This window comes from Microcaecilia unicolor, chromosome 3, assembly GCF_901765095.1.
Source record: "Microcaecilia unicolor chromosome 3, aMicUni1.1, whole genome shotgun sequence".
NCBI lineage: Eukaryota > Metazoa > Chordata > Amphibia > Gymnophiona > Siphonopidae > Microcaecilia > Microcaecilia unicolor.
In genome coordinates, this window is record NC_044033.1 from 375,768,291 (window position 1) to 375,789,940 (window position 21,650).

Sequence of the window (21,650 nt, forward strand, 5' to 3'; positions counted from 1 at the left end):
TTCCTCATAGGAAAGTCGTCCCATCCCCTTTATCATTTTCATCGCCCTTCTCTGCACCTTTTTAAAATTCCACTATATCTTTTTTGAGATGCAGCGACCAGAAATTAACACAATATCTGAGGTGCAGTCGCACCATGGAGCAATACAAAGGCATTATAACGTCCTCACTTTGGTCTTCCATTCCTTTCCTAATAATACCTAACATTCTATTTGCTTTCTTAGCCGCAGCAGCGCACTGAGCAGAAGGTTTCAACGTATCATCAACAACGACACCTAGATCCCTTTCTTGGTCGGTGACTCCTAATGTGGAACCTTGCATGACGTAGCTATAATTCGGGTTCCTCTTTCCCACATGCATCACTTTGCACTTGCTCACATTAAACGTCATCTGCCATGTAGACACCCAGTCTCCCAGTCTCGTAAGGTCCTCTTGTAATTTTTCACAATCCTCCCGCGATTTAACAACTTTGAATAACTTTGTCTCATCACCAAATTTAATTACCTCCCATCTCTAGGTCATTTATAAATATGTTAAAAAGCAGTGGTCCCAGCACAGACCCCTGTGGAACCCCACTAACTACCCTTCGCCATTGAGAATACTGACCATTTAACCCTGCTCTCTGTTTTCTTTTAACCAGTTTTTAGTCTACAATAGGACAGTACTTCCTATCCCATGACTCTCCAATTTCCTCTGGAGTCTTTCATGAGGTACTTTGTCAAATGCCTTCTGAAAATCCAGATACACAATATCAACCGGCTCACCTTTATCCATGTTTGTTTACCCCTTCAAAGAAATGTAATAGATTGGTGAGGCAAGATTTCCCTTCACTAAATCCATGTTGGCTTTGTCTCATTAATCCATGCTTTTGAATATGCTCTGTAATTTTGTTCTTTGTAATAGTCTCTACCATTTTGCCCGGCACCGATGTAAGATTCATCGGTCTATAATTTCCCGGATCTCCTCTGGAACCTTTTTTAAAAATCGGTGTTAAATTGGACACCCTCCAATCTTCCAGTACCATTCTTGATTTTAAAGATAAATTACATATTACTAACAATAGTTCTGCAATTTAATTTTCCAATTCTATCAGTACTCTGGGATGAATACCATCTGGTCCAGGTGAATTGCTACTCTTCAATTTGTTAAATTGCGCCATTACATCTTCCAGGTTTATAGAGATTTAATTCAGTTTCTCTGACTTGTCGGCTTTGAATACCATTTCTTGCACTGGTATCTTTCCCAAATCTTCCTCGGTGAAGACCGAAGCAGAGAATTCATTTAATCTCTCCTCTATGGCTTTGTCTTCTCTGATATCCTTTCGCAGCCACTGCTGGTTTAAAATGGCCACCGAGGTAGAGTAGTAATTTGTTTATAAATTGTAATCAGTGTGTCATTTGAAGGAGCTGTTTAAAGGGAAACCCTAACACTGTTACATTCGTGCAGAGAAAATCAGGTGCAACATTCAGACTTTCCATCTATTTATTTACTTATTTATTACATTTATATCCTACATTAAAAGAAAAAGATAACATTTGGGAATTTGCTCCTTTTGTTTTGTGGATTGCAGTGGTATATTATAAAAATGCACTTACATTTTTTATTACTACTATTTCACAGAGAGGTATTGAATAATGAGGGAAGGGTTTCCTTCATGCAGAAGTTCTGTCCAGCGTAGGTCTAAATGTGCCAGCATTGTCCACTTCAGCAGAGTATTAGCCGCCAAGTTTATACAAAATTAATTATGTTCAGTGGAAAATAAAAAAGTTTACTCAGGCTGCTTGCTATGTGAATATTCTATCACTGTCATTATTGCTACCAGGTATTACATATTAAGAGCATTTGCTTTAAACGTTGCTTTAATTCGTTTATCCAGTCCTTACATGCACATGGTTTTGCTTTTTAAACCCAAAGGTGATTGAATCCTAAGGTCAGTTGAACAATTAAGTATAAACTGTGTTGTTTCTGACTTTACTTGTTTTGGACTCCTTTGGGTCCTGCTAATCTGTACATCTGCAGTCTTAGCAGAGTACAGAACAAAATGATCTATGTTACTTTTACTAGAATTTTTACCGCTTGTAGAATCTGGCCTTCATGGGGGGGGGGGGGGGGGGTCAAGGTGACTGCGAGCCGGGAGCTGGGATGCAGGAGATTACCTGTGGCGGGGACTGGTTAAATTCCCATGCGAATGGGTTAGATTTCTGTCCCCCGTGTAACTCTCTAGTGTGGACTGGGGTCAGCTGTCAGCAACATGTGAATTGTTGTTTACTGGCACTGTCTGTCTGCCTACACTGGCAACCTTAGAACACGAAGGGGAGACAGGTGAGCAGGGGACTGACAGGGGAGATGCTGGATTGGGGGAGTAGAAAAAGAGGGACTGGGGAGTTTCTGGACCTGGTAGAAAAAGAGATGTTGGACCATGTGGGGAGGGAGGAGGACAGCAAGGAAGGAAGGGAGAGAGAGAGAGGGAGAGATGCTGGAGGAACATGAAGGAGAGAGGAGAGACAGGGTTTCTGGACATGAAGTGGGTCAGAGTGGGGAGATACTAACTGGGGAAGGAGGGGAAAGTAAGAGGGAGATGCTGGGCTAAAAGATTGGGATGGAGAGGGAGACATGATGGAAACCATGTGGGTGGCTGTCAAAAAGATGAATGAGAGGAGAATGGCAAGTACAGAAGAAAGAAATGTGGTAATGAGAAGAAAGGAATAGGAGACTGGGGAAGAAGTGAGACAGTGGAACTTGGAGAGAAGGAGAGGGAAAGGGAGGTAAAAAAGAAGATGAAAACTGAAGGGCGAGGAAGAGGGTGAAATCTGAGTGGGCAGAAAGGCAGTAAATTAAAAGAAAAAAAAGGAGGAAAGAGCCAAAATGGAAAGATCAATATGTCAGAGATAGATTTGATGAATTGGAATGTAACGCAAAGGATTAAAGTTACTTTTTACCTTCAGGGATGCCGCTGGATGGATTCAGCACTGGGCTGCCAGTTAGAGAGGGAGGTTGTATAAGGAAAGAGCTGTACAGCATAGAGAGTGCTGTGGCTCATAGTCAGCGAGAGGAGACAGTGGAAGAGCAGAGAAAAGAAAATTAAAAACCTGTTTAGAGACCCTGGCAAGGCATGAGACAGCTGAAAAAGATGGATTTATTTTAAAAGTGGTAAGGTTTAGCAAAGCCAGCACAGAGGCTGAAGGCATATAGAGAGGAATACAGGGAGGCATATACTTTGTGCTTGTTTAGATACAGGGGAAACATTCTAATGCTGCTGATGCTGTCACTTCTGAAGAGGCAGTTGGGTGGGTAATACTGTGTGAGTAGGATGTTTGGTGATGTACTATGTGCGAGTGACCAGATTTAGATTAGTTTTAAGAAAGTTCTGTCTTTGGTGAGTGAAGCCTGACAGAGTTAAATTTAGGAGCCAGTAGGTATTTTTGGCTCAGAGAATGCTGTTTGAAAAGGCTACTACGGTTTTAAGGGTCTGAGCGGCTGATATTACTGGTAGGGAAAGTTTCCCTGAATTTGTTAATTCCTTAGATGGGAATTAAGGGGCGTGTGATTGTATAACTGTAAAGACATTTGGGAAATGCTGTGGGCTGGGATAATAAGCGACACACAATTATTTAAAATGATAGCTAGAAAGCACAAATAAAAGTTTTTGTAGTATCGGATATGATGGCATGCTGGGGGTATGAAGTACCACCAGGCTGCTGCGGTAGCCTGGTGGTACTTCCTTTTTAGCGAGCGTAAGCCCACATTGGGCTTACTGCCACTTTGTAAAAGGGGCCCTAAGATAGGGTATTATTTTAATGGAAATCTTTACATTATATAATAATCTATGGTACCTGAAATGGCATGATAAGTGACTGCTTCCAATAAGAAGGACCTCTCTTCCAAGCAGCCATGCCTCAGCCACTCACACACATCTTCCACTGTCCACTGGGAAACAGATTTGTCCAAGATTCCGAATGACTTAACTTCACTGCCTCTGCAACCCTTCAAAACAAGAAAGCTTTCATGAGAACCGATTCTTTCGCAAAGTGTGAATGTGATACAGATAAATTTAAGTAAGGTTTGCTGGCTAGTTATGAGATGATTATATTCATATTTTGTTAGCTGCCTGGAATTGTGGAAGGTATTGAATATTAAAAACAAAAAAAAGAAAAGAAATCCTACATTTTTTTTCTTTCCCCCACTCAGCTGCCCTGCTCTTCCAATTTTAAGTTGGCATGAAGCATTTTCAAAATTAGCAGGTCAGCTGTGTAAATCTTCTGTATTCCAAGAATAGCACAGCTGGCCTACAAGTTTTGAAAATGTGCAGTGCCAGCTAGTTTCTGCCAGTGAAATGAGCTTCAGCAGCTACCTAGTCCAAGTCCAATTTATTTGATATACCTCAAATATAGCAAAAATGTAAGCGGTTTACAATGTAATTAAAATATGAGGGGAGGGGAACTGACAAAACATAAGAACTATAGCAATAAAATTAAGATTAAAAAAAAAAAGACATTCATGAGAGAGGAGAAGGGGAGGGGAAGATACAATTCAGTATTAGGAAAGGTGGGGAGAGAAAACACAAAGGGACAGGATCACATGTAACCAGAAACACTGGTCCAAAAATACGAAAAAGGGACTGAGAAATCATTCCCAGGGTGCATTTGGGAAAGCCTGAGATAAGTAATATGCTTTCAGCTATGCTTTGAATTTAGCAAAGGAAGATTCAAGCCCAAGGTAAAGAGGAAGCATATTCCACTGCTATGCTGAAACACAAGGTTCTGTTGTTGGGGATGTATAATATAGTATGCCCTATCAGATTGACTCTACACTTGTCTTTTAGATTGTACACTTGTCTCTAGATTGTTCACCTGTCTTTTAGATTGTACACTTGCCTTTAGGTTGTACACCTGTCTTTTAGATTGTAAGCTCCTTGAGCAGGGACTGTTCTTCCATGTTAAATTGTACAGCGCTGCGTAACCCTAGTAGCGCTTTAGAAATGTTAAGTAGTAGTAGTAGTATGTAAAGCATTGGTTTGATCCAAAAAATGTCAGACAACTGAACAGTGACAAGTTTTTCTACTATCTTAGATACAAAAGGTACAAGTAAAATAGGTCTGTAATTAGTAACCAGAGAAGGCTCATCCTTACAATTCTTAATGAGGGGCCATACAACAGTTAGTGTCTCCCCTCTAATCCTGCCTCAGGGAAATTATCTTGGGAAGGCTTTGTTTCCTGTTATGCAAGCTGCTTATGCATAGGTGTCCAGTGATTCACCTGTTTAGAGAGGCTAAATCACAGCAGGGATAGGGTGGTGCAGAGCTACTTCAGTTAAAATACTTTGGACAGTGGCTTAGCCGGAACTGATTTTTTGGAGGGGCCCCCAAGGTTAACATTGTTGGTTGGCGGTGGGGGGGGCACTAGGCATACAAGTCTGAATATGCTAGCTATATTCTTACTGACAAATAGGGAACAATTCTAGAAGGGGCACTAAAAGATTCCATTACAGAACAGACTATAAGTTGGCATTTAGGCACCAACATTTAGGCTTACCAGCACAGAAGTGAGCAACCTACTCATGCTAAACCACATATATTTCCATATAATCAATTCAAATTATATCTAAAGGTGTCTCAAGAGCAGTGTCCCATAAGGTGAAATTTACTCTTACCTGATAATTTCCTTTCCTTGAATCCTGCTATACCAGGGACTCCTTACCAGCAGATGGAGGCAGAGACAAAAAACTTGAAGATTTTAATGACATCACAGATATAAAAGGTGGTGAAGCTACATAACTACATAAGTATTGCCATACTGTGATGGTGTATCTGGATTTTCAAAAGGCATTTGACAAAGTACCTCATGGAAGACTCCAGAGGAAATTAGAGAGTCATGGGATAGGAGGTAGTGTTCTACTGTGGATAATAAACTGGCTAAAAGAAAACAGAAAGTAGGGTTCAATGGTCAGTATTCTCAATTGAGAAGGGTAGATAGTGGGGTTCCCCAGGGGTCTGTGGTGGGACCTCTGCTTTTTAACATATTAATAAATGACCTAGAGATGGGAGTAACTAGTGAGGTAATTAAATTTGCTGATGACACAAAGTTATTAAATCGCAAGAGGATTGTGAAAAATTACAAGAGGACCTTACGAGACTGGAAGACTGTGCATCCAAATGGCAGATGACGTTTAATTTGAGCAAGTGCAAAGTGATGCATGTGAGAAAGAGGAACCCGAACTATAAATACATGATGCAAGGCTCCACATTAGGAGTCACCGACCAAGAAAGGGATCTAGGTGTCATTGTTGATGATATGTTGAAACCCTCTACTCAGTGTGCGGCGGCAGCTAAGAAAACAAATAGAATGTTAGGTATTATTAGGAAAGAAATGGAAATCAAAAATAAGGATGTTATAATGCCTTGTATCGCTCCATAGTGCAACTGTATCTCAAATACTGTGTGCAATTTAGGTCACTGCATCTCCAAAAAGATATGGTAGAATTAGAAAAGGTAAAGAGAAGGGTGACGAAAACGATAGGGAATGGGACGACTTCCCTGTGATGAAAGGCTAAAATGGCCAGGGCTCTTCTGCTTGGAGAAATGATAGACGTTTATAAAATGAGTGGAGTGGAATGGATAGATGTGAATCACTTGTTTACGCTTTCCAAAAATATTAGGACTAGGGGGCACACAATTAAGCTACAAAGTAGTAAATTTAAAACAAATTGGAGAAAATATTTCTTCATTCAACATATAATTAAACTTTGGTATTTGTTGCCAGAGAATGTGATAAAAGCAGTTAGCTTAGCAGGGTTTAAAAAAAGGTTTGGATAACTTCCTAAAAGAAAAGTCCATAAGCCATTATTAAGATGGACTTGGGGGAAAATCCACTGCTTATTTCTAGGATAAGCAGCATAAAATGTATTGTACTGTTTTGGGATCTTGCCAGGCACTTGTAACCTGGATTGGCCACTGTTGGAAACAGGATTCTGGGCTTGATGTACCTTCAGTCAGTTCCAGTATGGTAATGCTTATGTTCTTATGGAGGGATAGAGGTGCTGCATCGGGGGGAGGGGCAAGGGGAGAGAGAGGTACTGCATCGGAGGGGGGCAAGGAGGGAGAGAGGTACTGAATCAGTGGGGGGGGAGAGGTCAGTTGGAAAACAGAGATATCTAATGAGGTGGGTGAGAAACAGAGGGAGCACAGAGATGGAAAGAGGTGCCAGGACCTATGGGGAAACGAGGAAGAGGAGAGAATACCACAGAGGAACAATGAGTGAAATGCTATACATAAAAGGGAAGGGAAAAGAGGAGACATGCTATACATAAATGAAAGGGAAGGGACAAGACAGACTGAGAAGAGAAGAAGGAATAGAGGCCAGGCTGCACATGAAGCGAAAAGAGGGAAAACAAGACAGATTTGAGAAGGAAGCAGAGACATTTTAAAAAGCTGAATGTGAAAGAACAGTGTCAAACACACATTGAGCAGGAGGTGAGAAAAAAATAGCAAATGGAAAGGAGACCCTGGAAACAGAGTTTAAGAGAACATACAGAGGAAAGCAGAACCAAAGATTGGGCACAGGATAATTGGAAGAATAAAATCACCAGACTACAACAGTAGGAAAATGATTTTATTTTCAGTTTAGTGACTGAATTATGTTGGTGTTGAGAATTTACATCTGTCAGTTTTATTTTGCACCGTACAGAACATGCATTTCTTTCTATTTCTCTGGTGTTGCACAAAATGAAGAGTCCAGTATCTCTGCTTTCAGTTTTTGTCTGCTTTCTGCAACTGCAACTAAGGTGAAGGACTCTACTGAGGTGAAGGATTTTGCTAGCATGTACTGTCTATGCAGGAATCTGTAACAGTACATCTTGTTCCAGTTTCCCAGAAGCAGGTATACTGGTGCTCTAATGTATTTCCATAGTATCATTAAATGAACTAACTACTTTTGAAGGTTACAGGTACGGGTGAAAACGGAGGAGATTACTTGTGGGGATGGGTGAGAATGGAAGGAATATTAGCGGGGATAGGCAGATATGTCTTGGAAGCCCAGACCAGATTTATTCCACGTATTTGCAAAGGCGGAAAGAGGAGACATGACAGTAAAAGAGGCTATTACAGCCAAAAGACTGTCATTCAAAGAATGGAAAAAGGACCCAAATTACAAAAATAAGAAACAACATAAGTACTGGCAAGTCAGATGCAAAGCATTAATAAAGAAGGCTAAAAGAGAATATGAAGAGAAACATGCCGAAGAGGCTAAAACTCACAGTAACAACTTTTTCAGGTACATCAGAAGCAGAAAGCCTGCAAGGGAATCCCTGGGACTGTTAGATCACGAAGGGGCAGAAGGGGCACTCAGGAGAACAAGGCCATAGCGGAGAAACTGAATGAATTCTTTGCTTCTGTCTTTACGGAAGAAGATGTAAGAGATCTGTCTGTACCAAAAATGGTTTTCGGGTGATGATGCGGAGGAACTGAAAGAAAAATCTGTGAACCTGGAAGATGTACTGAGCTAAATTGACAAATTAAAGAATAGTAAATCACCTGGACTAGATGGCATACAACCAAGGGTACTCAAGCATGAAATTGCTGATCTGCTGTTAATAATATGTAACCTATCTTTAAAATCGTCAGTAGTACCTGAAGATTGCAGGGTGGCCAATGCAACATCTATTTTTTAAAAGGGTTCCAGGCTGAACTGGGAAATTACAGACCAGTAAGCCTGACATCGGTGCCAGGCAAAATAGTTAAAACTATTATAAAGAATAAAATTACAGAACACATAGACAAACATTATTTAATGGGACATAGTCAGCATGGGTTCAGCCAAGTGAATTCTTACATTACCAATTTGCTTCATTTCTTTGATGGTGTGAATAAACATATGGATAAAGGTGAGCTGGTTGATGTAGTGTATCTAGATCTTCAGAAATCTTTTAATAAAGTTCCTCATGAGAGACTCCTGAGAAAATTAAAGAGTAATGGGATAGGAGGCAAGGTTCTGGTGGGATTAGGAATTGTTGTTAAAACACATTTGGACTGTGAAATATTGCAGGAAGACCAGGCATTCAAATGCAATTTAATGTGGACAAATGCAAAGTGATGCACATTGCAAAGAATAAGCCAAATCATAATTATCTAATGCTAGGGTCCACCTTGGGGGTCAGCACTCTAGATCTAGATGTGGTTGTAGATAATACACTGAAATCCTTTGCTCAGTGTGCGGCGGCAGCCAAAAAAGCAAACAGGATGCTAGGAATTATTAGGAAAGGGATGGCAAATAAGACCGAAACTACTATAATGCATCTGTACCACTCCATGGTGCAACCAAATCTTGTCTGCTTTCAGTTCTGGTCGCCATATCTCAAAAAAGATATAGCGGAATTAGAAAAGGTTCAAAGAACAGCAACCAAAATGATAAAGGGAATGGAATTCCATATGAGGAAACGCTAAAGAGGTTAAGGCTCTTCAGCTTGGAAAAGAGACGGATGAGGGGGATATATGGTTGAAGTCTACAAAATCCTGAGTGGTGTGGAAAGAGTAGAAGTAAATCGATTTTTTACTTGTTCCAAAAGTAGAAAGACTAGGGGACACTCAAAGAAGTTACATGGAAATACTTTTAAAACAAATGTTTTCACTCAACGAATATTTAAGCTCTGGAACTCTTTGCTGGAGGATGTGGTAACAGCAGTTAGCACATCTGGGTTAAAAAAAAGTTTTGGACAAGTTCTTGGGGGAAAAGTTCATAGTCTGCTGAGACAGACAGATAGGAAAAGCGACTGCTTGCCCTGAGATTTGTAGCATGGAATGTTGCCATGATTTGGGTTTCTGCCAGGTACCTGTAACCTGGCTTGGCCACTGTTGGAAGCAGAATACTGGGCTTGATGGACCAATGGTCTGACCCAGTATGGCTTCTCTTATGTTCTTACCTGTGAACTTCCCTAATGGCAATGTGAATATTTTTCAGGTAAGTTAACAGAAGTGAGGAACTCCCCTAGTTTGGCAAAAGATATCACCAAATGCAAGGTCTCCCATTTGGGAAACCCAAAGAGTGGCACCAACTTCCTTCAAATACAAAATAGACCAAGAGGTTTCTTCTTTCCTTCAGACTACAAAAATTGATGAACACCATCCCTGACCCTGCCCTTGAACGAGAACAGACTCAATGGTGCCCAAATCAAGGAGATGATGCAAGGTATCCTACACCACGCTTCACTTGAGATTTGACCTACAGGGAGACACCATAAAGGAATCAGAGACAGAACAAGTAAACTCGAGAGCATAGCTATTCTGAATCACTTCCAAGATCCAATGATCTGCGGAGATAAGGATCCACTCTAAAAGAAAGAGGTGAAGTCTACCCCCATCTGTGGCATATCAAGTTAATAAATCAAATCAAATCAATCAAACCTACAGACAGGACCTGCTGAACTTCACTGCAGACCCTTTGGGGCAACAGATAGACAGGAGATGGAGGAACTGTTCCCTGATCTCGTAACCTGTGAAAGAGATGCCCACAGGGAAACAATGTTTAGAGATCCAGAACATCCCCAATCTTTGGCATGAGATCTACTGGCCAGTACCTTAAGAGTTACAGGACCTGTTTTCCAGAAGGTGTTGGAGTTTAGACTCACCCAAATCTTTAATCAACTTTTGAGATCCTCTCCAAAAAGCAGAGCCCCTGAAGATGGATAACCAGAGGCTTTCAGCTTGTCCTCCAGCAACTGCTGTGGTTTAGTTTCCCCTAGTTCTTTCACCAAGTTACTGAGATCTTCTCCAAATAGTCACTTGCCCTGAAAGGGCAGTTTAACTAGACATAACTTTGGCACAGTATCTGCTGCCCAATGCTGCAACCAGATTTGCCGACATGCTTTAACAGCCAGAGACTTGCCGCGGGCTGTAACCCATGTCATAAATAGCATCTGACAAGTAAGCCAACCCCACTTCCAGCTGGGTACTATGGTGCTGGTCTTTTGTTGCCAACTGCTGATGCCACTTCAGGCATGCTCTTGCCACCAACGAGCTGCACACTGTCGCTTGAAGGTCCAAAGAGGTCACTTCAAAGGCTTGTTTTAATAAGCCTTCTAGCTTCCTAGCCTGTAGATCTTTTAGGGAAATGCCCCCTTCCACCAGCAAGGAGGTCTTCTTAGTCACCGCCATAACCAGGGGACCACCCTGGGAAGCTGCAATTTATCCTTCTCCTCCTTTCTCCTAATGAGTAGAGGTGAACCATGGCTTGTCCCACTCTCAGCATCACATCCATGAGACTCACAGTCTGCTGTAAAGAGGTCCTGAATGTCTGGATGCATCGGGAAGGCCTTAGGAGGACCTCAAAGCCCTCTCATGATTGACGAAGATGGAACTCCTAATGCTGAAGCAGAAGGGTCCTCAATGGAAAGCACTGCCAGTACCTTAGAAATACGAGTACCGGCTCCTCTTTATGAGCAACCTCAATACTTTTGGCTCATCCCCCTCCTCTAACGGCTCTTTCAACAATGTCTCCTCTGAATAGACTAAGGCCACATTAGATAAGGAGGGAGAAGCAGAGATAGCTTCAGCCTCATCTGTCCAATCCTGGAGGTATAAAACAAAATCTCTTAGGAACTGGAGGGCCAGCAGGGTGAGAAACTGAAGCACCTTACAGCAACTCTGACTGTCTCTGCTTCTATAAATTGGCCTGGTATAAGAGCAATACAAACTCTGGAGAAAACAAAGATCCCAATGTAGCTGAATGCTCCGTTAGGACCAGAGGCTGAAAAATGGCAGCTGTGCTCCGTGTGTGATCAGACATTGCCAGTCAGCCCTGACAAAATGGTACCTGTTTCCACACTCTCCTGCATCAAACTGCGCATTGGTCCTGCTGGAGAGCCCGAAGACACCAGCACATTAGGATGCTACACCAAATTCGAAGATGTGCTGCCACCGTGTCCTCTGTGTCTTGTAGGATTCCTGGCTTGTACGTGCTGCAATGCCCCGACGCCAGCCGGCAGGTCCCACAGTGGGAAAACTGTTTAATTGCCTCTGCGGTAGTCGCCATTTACCCCAACTACAAGCAGTGAGTCAGGATCCCTCCCCTGTACCAAGTAGAACTTGCAGCCCTTCAAGTGGTTCTGAGTCAAGCTTTAGTCGGACTTACCACGCCCAGCTACTCTCCCCAAGCTCAGTCTCCACAATCTTACCACAGATGAGAAAGGCTCAGGACTGATACTCTGTCCCAGGATCTCCAGAAAACCTCTTTCCTTCTCCTTCTGCACACAGAAAAGGAGAGCTCCACAGGAAACAGGGAAGAGGTAAAGGGATGGAAGAAGTACATTCACAGGGCACCAAAGACAGGGATCAGAAGGTCTCCAGATATGACTCAAAGCCACCCACAAAACTCAACTGGGGACCAGTTGACCAACTAGACCATGAGCCAAGCACTCAGAACCAGAGGCTGAAGTGTGTATCAATCCACCTGCTAGAGATAGAAAAATACGAGGAGCTGGACAGGATGCCAACAGAAATATGCCTCAACTCAGTTTTTTCAATTCTCTATCTCCACCTGCTGGTTGATGGACACAACTATCCCACAGGTTCTGGAATAATTGGAAGATACATAATGGAAACTGATTATCTCTCTCTGCCCTAGTGGGCTCACAATCTAAGTTTTTGTACTTAAGGCAATGGAAGGCTAAGGGGGCCTTTTACTACAGTGTGCTAGCGTTTTTAGCTCATGCTAAAAATCAGCTGGCACTAAACGCTAGTGCACCTTAGTAATTGTTTACTACAGTGCAATAGTGTTTTTAGCATGCTAACAATGTAGGCGCCAATAGGGATATTGTAGGCACGTACATGGTTAACGCGAGTTAAAAATGTTAACGCGCCTATAACGCTGCATAGTAAACAGGGCCCTAAGTGACTTGCCCAGGGTCACAAGGACCTGCAGTGGGAATTGAACTCAATTCACACCAAACATGGGAACTGTGAAACAATATCAAATCCACACACAAAAAAATAGGTTATCAAAAGAAATAAATCATATAGGTTTTTGAAATTAAGGGCCCAAGTTGCACTAGCATTTTCAGCATGCGCTAATGCTAGAGACACCCATATATTCCTATGGGCGTCTCTAGCATTAGCACTCGCTAAAAACATTAGCGCACCTTAGTAAACAGGGCCCTAAGGGGTTTTATTTCTTTTATTTTTTGTTTATATTAAGAGGGAAAAAGCCTCAGAACCCCATCAGTCTCCAGACTGGGAAGGGTAAGTCACCTCATTGGAAGAAAAAAAAAGTCTTATAATTAAACTTCTTCAAAGAGCAAAAATTATGCAGTTCCAATAAATCAATAATTGAATAAATCTTAAACTTAGCTTAATCAGGGAGTGCTGTTGGGAGTAAGCAAACTAGATGCTGCTGAATCTACTAAGCGAAATGTGTAGGCTACCGTCGGTTACATAAGTATTGCCATACTGGGACAGACCAAAGGTCCATCAAGCCCAGCATCCTGTTTCCCACAGTGGCCAATCCAAGTCACAAATACCTGGCAAGATCCCCCAAAATTACAAAACATTTTATACTGCTTATCCCCAGAAATAGTGGCTTTTCCCCAAGTCCAATTTAATAATGGTCTATGGACTTTTCCTTTAGGAAGCCATCCAAACCTTTTTTAAACTCTGCTAAGCTAACTGCCTTTACCATATTCTATGGCAACGAATTCCAGAGTTTAATTACACATCGAGTGAAGAAAATTTTTCTACGATTCGTTTTAAATTTACTACTTTGTAGCTTCATCGCATGTCCCCTAGTCCTAGTATTTTTGGAAAGCGTAAAGACGCTTCACATCTACCCGTTCCACTCCACTCACTATTTTATAGACCTCTATCATATCTCCCCTCAGCCGTCTTTTCTCCAAGCTGAAGTGCCCTAGCCGCTTTAGCCTTTCCTCATAGGGAAGTCATCTCATCCCCTTTATCATTTTCGTCGCCCTTCTCTGCACCTTTTCTAATTCCACTATATCTTTTTTGAAATGTGGCGACATAGGCGCCCAGTATAAGAGACTTGGGGAGGCTAAGCCTCCCCGGCCGCAGCAGGAAAGGGTTAGGCATCCGTGGGGTTTTGGGCAGGCGAACGGCGCCATGAGTGCTCCCTTCCCTCCCATCTGCCCCACGCCATCTTTAATTTACCTCCGTCCCAGTGTTGACCGCGTCATTTCAAAGCCCGCCCTGCTACCTGTCTCTATTCTTCCCTCCCTTTGCGACGTGAGTGCGTACTGCAGAGTCCAGCCCTCGAGGAAATGATGTCAGAAGGCGGTACTCTGCGGTACGAACTCACGTCGCGAAGGGAGGGAAGAATAGAGATGGGCAGCAGGGTGGGCTTTGAAATGACGCGGCCGTCACTGGGACGGAGGTAAATTAAAGATGGCGCGGGGCAGATAGTAAGCAAGGGGAGGGAGAGGGGAGACCCACGGCGCCGCTCGCCCAGATGGATGGAGGCAGGGGAGAGGAGAATCGCGCTGGGTATGGATGGAGGAGGGCAGGGGACAGAAGGGAATTGCTGGATATGCATGGAGGGCAGGGGAGAGGAGGGTTGCTGACATGGATGGAGGGAAGGTCAGGGGAGAGGAGATTTGCTGGACATAGATGGATGGAGGGGAGAGTAGAGTTGCTGGACATGGGTGGGTGGCTAGAGGGGAGAGAGAGGAGGGTTGCTGGACATGGATGGATGGAGGGCAGGGGAGAGAGGAGGGTTGCTGGACATGGATGGAGGGAAGGGAAGACAGGAAGGAGATGCACATGAATGAAGGGGAGAAATTCTGGACATGCATGGAGGGGAGGGAAGACAGAGGAAGGAAATGCACATGGATGGAGGGGAAGGGAGAGAGAAGAAATGATGGATGGAGGGGAGGAAGGAGATGGGATGAGGGAAAAGGGAGAAAACCTGCACATCGATGGAGAAAATAGGCAGAAGCTGGATCCACTGGACAGTCAAGTCTGCAGAGGACCCAGCTTTTACTTACGGATGTAAGGCAAGAAATGAAGCACAGAGGCGGAAAGTAAGGAAATAAATGGAAAGGAAGCCCTGGAAACGGAGTTAAGAGGACAGATAGCAGCAGAATTGGATACTTGGCCAGCATGATCAGAAAAACAAAGTCACCAGACAACAAAGGTAGAAAAGATCATTTTATTTTCATTATAGTGTTTGGAATATGTCCACTTTGAGAATCAGGTGCTCAACATTAAAAGTTTATATTTATTTACTTATTTATGGCATTTTATCCCACATTAAACATGAATTAGGGTGTTTTGTGGCTCTACATGAGAATTGTGATATTATGATCCCTTGTTTCATATTGTTGACGATCTGCATTTTCCGTATGGGTGGTATATTAGGTTCTGCCCAGTGTTATATTTATGGTTCTGAGTGTGTTTTTGCACAAAGTTGTGCATAGTGTTTTGCAGTTGAGCGATTGTGGTTAGTATATGCTTTGAGCAATCACTTTATTCTTTGACATATGATACATAGCTAATATCTAAATTTAATAAAAGGTATTAATTGTGACTTATTTTTATTTATTTTTTCTGTGTGTTATCAGACAATTATGGATTTAAGCTCCACCCCTGGCCCCACCCCTAACCCCCTCCCCCTTTAGCCTCCCCAAACAGTTGGGCCACCGACCGCCTATGTGTGACGACCAGAATTGAACACAATATTCGAGGTGCGGTCGCACCATGGAGCGATATAAAGGCATTATAAGGTCCTCATTTTTGTTTTTCATTTCTTTCCTAATAATACCTAACATTCTATTTGCTTTCTTAGCCGCAGCAGCACACTGAGCAGAGGGTTTCAACGTATCATCAACGACGACACCTAGATCCCTTTCTTGGTCAGTGACTCCTAATATGGAACCTTGCATGACGTAGCTATAATTCGGGTTCTTCTTTCCCACATGTACCACTTTGCACTTGCTCACATTAATCATTTGATTAAGCTAAGTTTAAATCTTATTCAATTATTGATTTAGGGAAACTGTATAATTTTTGTTTTTTGAAGATTAATCATAAGAGGATTTTTTTTTCTGCCAATGAAGTGACTTACTCTTTGATTTTTTTTTTTGATAACCTACTTCTCTGTGATTGTTGTGAAAAAATTTGTATGTATGGCCCAATTTCCCAGGTTTTCAGCTCACTGTACTAACCATCATGCTACTCCCTCCACTCCACTAGTAATAAAGAGATGAAGGCAAAAGCTGAACTGGGGACATCAAAAAGCCTGAGTTTGCATGTAAAGCAACACTGGAGAAATACAAAAAAATATGCATTTCCACTTGTATTGGGCAAAACACGGCAACATCAGAGATATGCATTTCCCAAAGCTGACAGATTCCAATTAATAAATTCAACATAAAATACTTTCCCTACCTTTGTTTTCTGGACATTTTATTTTTCCATTCACTTTGGTCCTCATCTGCTTTCCTGTTTTGTTTTTTATCTAACTCGGTCCAGAGTCTGTAATCCATTTGCCATCACTCCTCATGTCTTCTTTCATTCCCCAGCCCCCTGTCTCCGATACTGACCTCTCACTTTAATTTCTCACTTTTCTTCTTCTATATCCACTCAAAATTCATTCTGTCTCCCTCCTTTTACTTGCTTAACTTTCCATCTCCCCACTCACCCTCTCCCTAGCCCTCTCATTTCCCCTGCTTTACTCCGTCCTCAGTCTATTCCCTTCTTTCACCCACTCCCCATTACCACATTTCACTCTCATGTCTCTCATCCTCATACTAGCACCTTCCATTTTGGTCACCCCCTGCAATGCCTTTCTCCTCTTATCTCCTCCCCCACACACACACACACTCTCTATTTAGGCCCTTTCACCATCTCCCAGCTCTAGTCCCATCCTTGTCTCATTCATCTCCTTGGTCTTGCCCTCATGGTTCCACCATGCCTCGTATCTCCCCAGCTCCTCTCCTTCCTTCTCCTCTGTAATCTAACATCTTCCTGTTTCCTATCCATTCCCCTCAGCATCTCTCCTCCCTCATAGTCCATCATCCCCCTGCATAGGCCAATACCTTCCCACCCCTCTCCCACCATGGTCCAGCATTTCCTCTGTCTCCCCCTTCTCCAGTGCATTAACCAGTCTCTCTCTTCCCCCAGTACCCTGCTCAATGGCTCAGCATATCCTCTCTCCTATTCTCCTTCCCCCCTGCATAGTTCAGCATTTTTCTGTCCTTCTCCCATGCAACATCTCCCTAAAGGTAAGAGCAGTGGACCAAGAATCAGCAAAACCAGGTTCAATTTCCACTGCAGCTCCTTGTGACTCTGGGCAAGTCACTTAACACTCCATTGCCCCAGATATAAAACTAAGGATTGTGAACCCACTATGGACAGAGAAAGTTCCTGCAGATATGTAAACCATTTTGATTTTACCACAGAAAAACAATATATCAAATGCATTACCCTTACCCATACTATAGTCCAGCATCCCTGTCCTCCCTCCCCTCCCCCTCAGGCATCTCATCTCTTTCTTTCTCTTGTTCCCCTGTATTGTGGCAGCCAACATCTTTTCCTTCTCTACTTGTTGCTGGAGTGGAAGGACAGCTGCAGCTGAGCCCTGAGCTCATCTGCGGTACGGGCAGGTAAGACAAAAGGCCGGTCTGTTGTATCTCGGCCTACTCCATAACAGGAACTTTGCCTCAAAATCAGTGGGAACACTGCATCTTAGCACACCCCTCCCCCTTAATTTAAAAAACTGTGTAGATATATCATTTCCAAAGTAGAATGAGTTAAATAAATTATATTCTTTTCAGTGCAATAGATTATAGGACCCTTGAATTTGCATTGCCTCAGGTTTCCCAGTTATGGAGAAAGGGGATGGGTAAGCAGGACACAGCCAGTGACTGGCTACATTTAGATCCCTCCAACACTCACCTGCAGAAGATGCTCCATTTGAGCTATTTATAAAGATGTGCGAGAGTTCTGCCTTGATCCACCATCAATCTTCCTTATGAGCGTCGATACTCTGCAATAGTGATGATGGTGAGTCAGTAGTAGAGAAGGAAGGAAAAGGAATATAAGAAGGTGGTGATGATGTACTTAAGGGAAGGTAGATGAGTAGAGATTCTTCAGAATATACATGTAATATCCACTTTCATCACCTTCAACTCCAGGAATACTCCTAAAACAAATCTGATTGAATACGTAATTTCCAAGAGCCAACAAGTTCAGCCTCCCTCATGCAATTGTTGGGGGAGGTAGAACAAGCTGAATTCAAACAAAAAAATGGTAAGCCTCCCTTTTATCAAGATGTAGAATACTGTGCTTTCTCTGTACGTGAGCGAACGCAGTTAAAGAGGCAGACAGAACTATTACTTTATCCCTTCTCTCACCTAGCCTTTTCCTCACATACACCCTGTCACTCCTTTTCTTACATGTGCAGTCAGATCCTTCCAAACATGCTTGGAATTGCTGGAATTCCAATCTTCTGAACTGCAGAGCAACAGCAAATAAGAAGACGATTTAACAATTAAAACCTTGAAGCACAAGTCAAGTCTCCCTGCTCCCTTCACCAATTACTATTTTGCTTTAGAACACTATATATCAAGCAGGTCCATTGAAGCCTACTACTGTTTAATAAATTTTTATTTATTTAGATTTTGCTCACACCTTTTTCAGTAGTAGCTCAAGGTGAGTTAAATTCAGGTACACTGGATATTTCTCTGTCCCAGGAGGGCTCACAATCTAAGTTTGTACCTGAGGCAATGGAGGGTTAAGTGACTTGCCCAAGATAATAAGAGCAAAGCTGCTGCAGAATAATCCAAAGCAACTTATACTGTACACAACAATAAAACACTAAATACAGGGAGAACAAAAGCTGCTCAGCAGGGTCTAAATATATGTAGGAGTCCAACAGAGGTCCACTCCCAATTTAATGAGCCCCTCAGCTCTGGGCAGACCACTGCATAAGTGACCCCACACGGATAAAGAAGGAATACTCTTCATGGCCCTACAGTTTAGCTGACCTTTCAGTATCACAACAGTACAATTCAAAAGAAACAAAAACTATTCCAGTAGCACAGTTAAAATATATATATAATTTAAATTCATCTAATTCTCTATTACTACACACACACACACTGGCAGACAGATAGTAAACAGAAACTAGAACATACAAAAATAGTAGCTGGTTTCTTAACTTACAAAAGTCTTCTTTATTCTCCTCTCCTCAATTTCTCTTTATTTCCTTCAGACATCCCTCTTCTCCTCTCAGGATCTGTGATCAATATTCCACTCGTTACTTATTGAGTCCCTAAACCCAGAGGAATGTCCGAAGTAAACAGAAACTTATGTTACCTGCTAGAAGAAAAAAGGTTGTGTTGCCTCACAATTTTTTCCTTTATGCAGGGAGGGACGATGAAACAAGAAACGTAAAGCAATTAGAACATTTCCAGTTTCTCCAGGTAGGTTACAATACAGTCAGGCATAGCATTGCGAAAACGATCTAAAGTTACAAATGAAATCACTTAAAGAATCCACATTGTAAAAAGGTGGGTAACAGCACTCACATTCCTTCTGTACCCAGGTGATGGGCTTCCTTACCAGAAGTTTATTTTATGTGGTTAATTTAATGAGTGATCATATTCTCATTCCTTCTCCTTTTCCCTTTCCACTCGAACTCCGTAGTACTTTGGGCAACCACTCAGGTGTACTACACACAACCTTCCGACCGCCTCGAGCACACTTAGGACAATGACGTCAGCATTACCTGCGCTTTTCCTTTTCCTCCTGCTCCCCAGCTTGAAGTCAACCAAGGAAATTTTCATTCAACCTTCTTGAAGTCAACCAAGCTTTCCACCTTATTACCAAAGGAGGCGTTCCCAATTGTGCTAGAAGTTGAAAGTCTGCTCTGCAGGTCAACTGAGGAGGTTTATTAAACCTCCTTCAGGTCAACAGTACGCATCCTTGATTAAAACGGCAGGGAGTGAGACTACGGATTCCCGGGATTTTTAAGTTCCACCTTAAAAACGAAGTCCTCTTGTTTTTTTGTTTTTTTTTTGACTTGACGCTACTGCTTTGATACGCGGGGAGTGCCCACAGGAAAGGAATGGCGCGTCATGGGGGCGGGACCCAGCAGAGAAGGATATCCCTTGCCCAGCCCCAGTTCTTTCCTTTGCTGCGGTTCCCAGTTCTGCTTTGGTGGAGCTTACCTTCATCATGAGTGTTGGATTTATTTTTTCTTTTCAAGTAAGCTTCTGCCCTGGATTCTCTGCTACATTGCCCTGTTCTGCCCCCGTTTGTCTTTTATTCCCCTTATCATTAAAGTAGGATCCAGCTTCGGATCCAACTTTAATGCTGAGACAGACAAAAAATTCTGACACTGTCGGGCAGGCAGTGACTGACTTGCTGACCCCCGGATCCTGCTATTATTTAAAAAAAAAAACAACAACCCACATAAGCTTAAAAAGAGTATCTTGACAAACCAAGAACAAAAGTTCTAAGCACCCACCTTATATGTACAAATCATTTTTGTTACATTCTATTAATTGTCGATGCATAGCAGGAAACATACAATCATCTGCCTCTCTTCTGATAACAAATGTTCTGTTTTCCCTTCAGTCAGCAAGTTAATAAATTAATAGTTTCTCAGTGTGCCTCATGACTTATCATCTAGATTAACACGAAATCTGTTAAAATTTAGTAACACAGAGAACTCCAAGTACTAACACTACGAAAAAAATGAATGTGAGGCATCCCCCATACTAGAAAATATGTAGCTAATGTATAAATCCACAGAGGCTACTGAACCATAAAAATTTCACATTTGTTTTCTTTAACAAAGAATTAGTGTCTCCTAACAGAATCATAATTTAAAAAAATGTAGTAATGGGAACATGTGCTCATAACAACCTTCTTAGCAACAGCCTAGTTTATCAGTAAGCAGCTTTGCAGAAAGATTCATGGGAGAAGCATGAGAATAATGAGAAATCCTCTCTTCCAACAGCCTAAACCTGTTCCAACCTGGCATTATTTTTTTTGCAGCAGTGAGGCAGTTTTCTTTCTGGCGCTCTTTTCTGAGCATTAGGGAGGAATACAAAGTGATCTCATTAACTTGAGCCTGACTACATTAGCATGGTACTTGCGTTGTTCATCTGCACGCTCGTTCCCATGCTCCGGGCCTCTGAACATTCTGTTCAAGTAAATACGGGCACTAGTATGGTGCTAATGGCCTTTAGCGCCCGCGTTTACTTTTGAGCATCTCGGCCTTAGGCCCTCATAATCAAAAGCAAACTCTGGCGCTAGAGGCTGTTAACGCCATACTAGCGCCAGAGTTTGCAGCCGACCCATGATCAGAGCCCTCGAGCGCCTGAAACAGCACACTCGAGATCTCTCAGCGCAAGTAGCATGCAAATGCATGCTAAACAGGGCTTCTAGCGCAATTAGCTTGCAAATGCATGCTAATTGGCGCTTAACACATTCATCCCCAATGATCAGCGACCAGCATGCCAAAGATTGGGTCGCTGGCCGCAGCAAAATCAACGCCATCCTGGGATGCACTGGGCGGGGCTACAGACCATGTAAGGGAATCGCTCCCTTACATGGTCTGTAGCCCCGTCCAGCGCATCCCAGGATGCAATGGGCGGGGCTGGGCGCCGCCATTTTGGGCGTCGACTGACTGGAAGAGGAGGGAGGCAG

At 42.6% G+C, this 21,650-nt stretch overlaps 1 protein-coding gene across 13 annotated transcripts in view; it reads right to left on the reverse strand.

Annotated features, from left to right (window-relative positions):
* LOC115466989 overlaps positions 1-20,018 on the reverse strand; it is a 58,083-nt gene extending 38,065 nt beyond the window's left edge. Inside the window, exons 1-5 of one of the 13 annotated variants that reach the window (XM_030198610.1) lie at positions 19,723-20,014; positions 19,311-19,351; positions 19,158-19,230; positions 17,889-17,979; positions 3,832-3,982 (exon numbers count right to left, since the gene is read on the reverse strand). In XM_030198610.1, the coding sequence (XP_030054470.1) occupies positions 3,832-3,982; positions 17,889-17,906 (169 nt within the window). In that variant the 5' untranslated portion in view covers positions 17,907-17,979; positions 19,158-19,230; positions 19,311-19,351; positions 19,723-20,014. Of the gene's footprint in view, positions 1-3,831; positions 3,983-17,888; positions 17,980-19,157; positions 19,352-19,522 lie in introns of all 13 variants that reach the window. The other 12 variants (XM_030198604.1, XR_003941629.1, XM_030198609.1 and 9 more) reach the window with 12 other exon arrangements.
* Positions 20,019-21,650: the final 1,632 nt, after the last annotated feature.